This window comes from Rhinopithecus bieti, unplaced genomic scaffold (genome assembly GCF_001698545.2).
Source record: "Rhinopithecus bieti isolate Rb0 unplaced genomic scaffold, ASM169854v2 scaffold_2254, whole genome shotgun sequence".
Taxonomy (NCBI): Eukaryota; Metazoa; Chordata; class Mammalia; order Primates; family Cercopithecidae; genus Rhinopithecus; species Rhinopithecus bieti.
In genome coordinates, this window is record NW_016803982.1 from 1,772,838 (window position 1) to 1,776,900 (window position 4,063).

Consider the following 4,063-nt stretch of genomic DNA (forward strand, 5'->3'; position numbering starts at 1 on the left):
AAATATATATATATATATTATTTTTGTTTTTATTTTATTATTTATTGAGATGAATTCTCAATCTCTGTCACCCAGGCTAAAGTGCAGAGGCACAATCTTGGCTCTCTGCAACCTCCGCCTCCCAGGTTCAAGCAATTCTCCTGCCTCAGCCTCCCAAGTAGCTGGAATTACAGGCACATGCCACCATGCCCGGCTAATTTTGTATTTTAGTAGAGACTGGGTTTCACCATGTTGGCGAGGCTGGTCTTGAACTCCTGACCTCAAGTGATTCGCCTCCTTCAGCCTCCCAAAGTGCTGGGATTACAGGCATGAGCCACCCCACCCAGCATTCAGTATTTTTAAAGGGTTGATTCACAGCCTTCACAGGGAAAACAAACCAAGTAGATGCACCTGCGCCCCTCCAAATTTCTTCTATGACTATTTTTTGCATTGCCAAGCAGCCTGCATATTAAGTAACCTAACTTACACACTACTGGGCCCAGGTTCCAAGAAAAAACTATTTTGCTATAAACTCATTCTTGATCTTTCTATGTTAGTGTTGGCTGACTTATTAGTCTTAGCTACATTGAGTGTAAAATAAGTGGCTAGTTTTTCCTACAAATTTGCCAAACCCTGGCTGGAATGCATTGTGTTGTGCTTTCACTAACGGAGTTCTGTGTCACTCACAAGGCACTAATTGAAGCTCTTGGCCTTAAGTAAAATGACACATTTATCTGAAACAGGTAAAGAGGTTAAGGGTGTTCTCTGGGAAGGAATTTTTTGACCCTTTCCAATATCAGAACCTGAATCACTCCTTAAAAATGTGCAAGGAAAATGAACGTATTTTCACTCCACCCTTACAAAATACCAAGTTTCATTGCAACTCAAAAATTCAAGCAGCTAGAACAATGCAGGAACAGTCGCTTCTAAGTAAATATGTGCCTGCTTATTTTTTTCCTTGTTATCGTTTTCTGATATGCACTCCTGCCTGTGAACTATATTCTAATGATGAGAGGGCAAATCAAGCTTCAAAGGCAAAACCTGCCTCCCTAGAATGCAGGAAAATAATACATCCCCCCCACCCACTGTTTCCTATGTAAAATAAAATACAGGCCTAAGATCTACAAATATTGTGATTAACATTCTTGATAGGGATAGGAGAACCCAGTAAAATAACTCTATTTGTGAGGACATTGGGGAATTTAGTCTGTAATGAGGAACTTTAGAGGCAAGTGAGATTTTAGAATTAAGCAAATGACGACCACGTGCAATAGCTCACGCCTGTAATCCCAACACTTTGGGAAGCCCAGGAGGGAGGATGGCTTGAGCCCAGGAGTTGGGGACCAGCCTGGGCAACATAGTAAGACCCCATCTTTAAAAAATCATAATTACAATAAAATATATAATTACAATAAAATATATAATTAAGTGAATGAATTTTTAAAGTATTACTTCAAGTTCGGAGCCTGGGGGATAAAAGTATTGTGATAAATGATGGCAGAATTAACTAGCCAAAGTGTGACAATTGCAGTAACTTAATTGGTGCTTACGTGAAAGGAAGCGTGTCCCCACCGTTCACTCTTCTAGGGAGTGGCGGAAATCACAGAAGAGGAGTTCCTACCTCCCGAAGGAGGAGACAGCGCAGTCCCCTTACCTGCACAGGTGCTCCCGTCGTAGGTCTCGCACACCCATTCGTGGCATTCACACAGGGGCCCGAAGAACATGCCCGGCTCAGTCACATGGCAGATGCAGACGCCGCAGTCGCAGCGGCCCCGGCCGTGGCACAGCGCGGCCCCCGGAGGCTGCCCAGGTGCGCGGCAGCGGCGCTCTGACTCGGCCCGGGACAGCCTGCAGGCGGCGCCCGGCCAGCTCCTGCGCGGGTAACGAGCAACCGGTAGGCCGGGTCAGACGCGGACACCGCCCCCTGCTCCGAACCCACGTTTCCTCCCCAGTGTTCCCTCCAGGTGCAGACGCACAACCCCAAGAACAGGAAGCCTGAGGCCCACATCTCTCTGGGGTCCAAGCGCTGCCTGGAAGGGCTATATTTTCCCAAGCAAGCAGGTACCACCCACCAGAGAAATGACCAGGGCCCAAAATGTGTAAGGGGTGACCTGCCCCCCTGGACACAGGTCCCTCCTCCAGGTGAACAGAGGTGATCTGCCCTGCTCTTTGGTAGTTTGTCACTGAATCTTATATGCACATTTAGATTAAATACAAAGTAATCCAAGGTATGGCACTCAGCTGACTTTTCAGTTCTCCTTTAAAAAATGCCCCACTGCTATCTGATGGCCAATGGGCAGTTATATTATGGAAGAGAAGAGGTGAATATATAGAAAGAATTAGACATGTTATGATAGCATCGGGCATAATTTGCATTAAGCAGTCTTTAGGAACTCTACTTTTAAAAAGTTTAGTTTCACTATTGCAATGTGCCTCCGTCTCTTTCCGAATGTGATACAAAATATAGACCTGTTGCTGCTGTGGGGAAACAGAGATCATTCTGCTTTATAGGCTGTGAGAAGATACGGGTACACATAGAATTTTAACTCATGGCAGAAATTCCTCCTGATATATATTTGCAGAAGTATAAATTGTATTTTTATTCAATGATTGCATTTTTCCAAAGGAAAAGCAAAAGGACAGACATGAGGCAATGCACAGTGTAGATATAAGGAGAGGGAATGGAACAGGTTGAAAACAGTTTATCCCGTGTCCAATTTAGTAACAACTCTTGGCTTAGGGCAGCCATCCTGCAAGCTTGAGCCCTGCCACATAAGCAGGGCAGGTCTCTGCTGAAGAACAACAAACCAAACTTACCTCAGAGATGGCGAGAAGCTTTGAGGAACAGCTGACAACCCAGCAAAGAGAAGGGAGGACGCCAGCAGCAAGAAGCTCCTGAAGCCTGGGGGATGCATGCTGAGCTCCTGGACTCCTCTGGGCGAGCTGCACTTCTGCAAGGTGGGGTTCACCAAGGGAAGCGGCAGGAGGGAGAGGTGCCACCCGCAGATGGCCGGGCAGACGGACCCACGGACACCCAGGCTTGCAGGTCCAGGGCTCCAGCCGGAGTTGCAGTTGCGTTGATGAGCTGCCTGTGAGGATTTGGGCAGCGGCACTGCTCTGGGCGGGGTGCTGGTGCCAAACCCCTCAGTGGAGAGTCTAGGCAGGGAAGTAATTAGAAACAGTTGTACAAGCAGATGGTTTATTTTGACATTAAAAAAAGTGTCCTGTTCACAGATTTGAGAAAATCATTTCTTTCTTCAAGTACAGGCCCCAGAAATATCTGACAAGAGAATATTTGGACTGGCCCATATTAAAGAGACCTTTAAAATAACCCCTGAGTTGTGAAGAAGAAGGGTGAGGCCAGTGACAGTGGTGTGAACACTTGGGTAGGGAATTAGTTTCACCACACGCTTTTAAAGAGACGTACTCTTTGGAGTTTGGGTTGGGGCAAGGGCAAGGAAATCTGGCAAATACAACATTTTCTTGCATTTATTATCCTTTGATTTAAACTGGATATTTCATTTCTTTAGTCTTTAAAAAGTGTGTCATGCTTCCAGCTGTTGAAGCCAGTAGCTTATCACACCACATTTTTTTCTTGACTTGGACAGTTTAAATTGTAGTTGTCTCCGATTCACCCCATTCTTCCCATAAGTCAAATGTGAGAAAAGAAAATTAAATGTTTATAGCATAAACTGCACTGAGAAACAATCGGTGTCATTTACTAAGCACCTACTATGTGCCAGTCATTTAGTATGTGTTCTCTAATTATGACAATAATCACACATTTATTTGTGCATTAGCAAATGGGGATTTAGCATCTAGCAGGTGCCAAGTTTTGTGCAAGATAGAATGAATATAACAGGGAACTAAGCAGACATAATCCCTGCTCTCTCAGAGTCCAATGAGGTATAAAGACATTAATCAAAACAAAACCACACAAACAAGGACGAACACAAAAGTGCAATGAGAAGTTACTTCCAGATGAGATACAGGCACGTGATCTAATCAAAGATGGTAGCATTTGAACACAAAACTGAAAATGGCATCTAATTAAATTGGGTGGAAATAAGAAGGAGATGGAAGA

At 44.7% G+C, this 4,063-nt stretch overlaps 1 protein-coding gene across 2 annotated transcripts in view; it reads right to left on the reverse strand.

Annotated features, from left to right (window-relative positions):
• ITGBL1 (integrin subunit beta like 1) overlaps nt 1-3,147 on the reverse strand; it is a 264,136-nt gene extending 260,989 nt beyond the window's left edge. For both annotated transcript variants that reach the window (XR_001883239.1, XM_017861608.1), the window contains exons 1-2: nt 2,797-3,147; nt 1,634-1,851 (exon numbers count right to left, since the gene is read on the reverse strand). Coding sequence is in view for 1 of the 2 variants with exons in the window: in XM_017861608.1 (XP_017717097.1) it covers nt 1,634-1,851; nt 2,797-2,894 (316 nt within the window). In the remaining variant the exon portion in view is untranslated. The remainder of the gene's footprint in view (nt 1-1,633; nt 1,852-2,796) is intronic.
• Between the last annotated feature and the right edge of the window lie 916 nt (nt 3,148-4,063).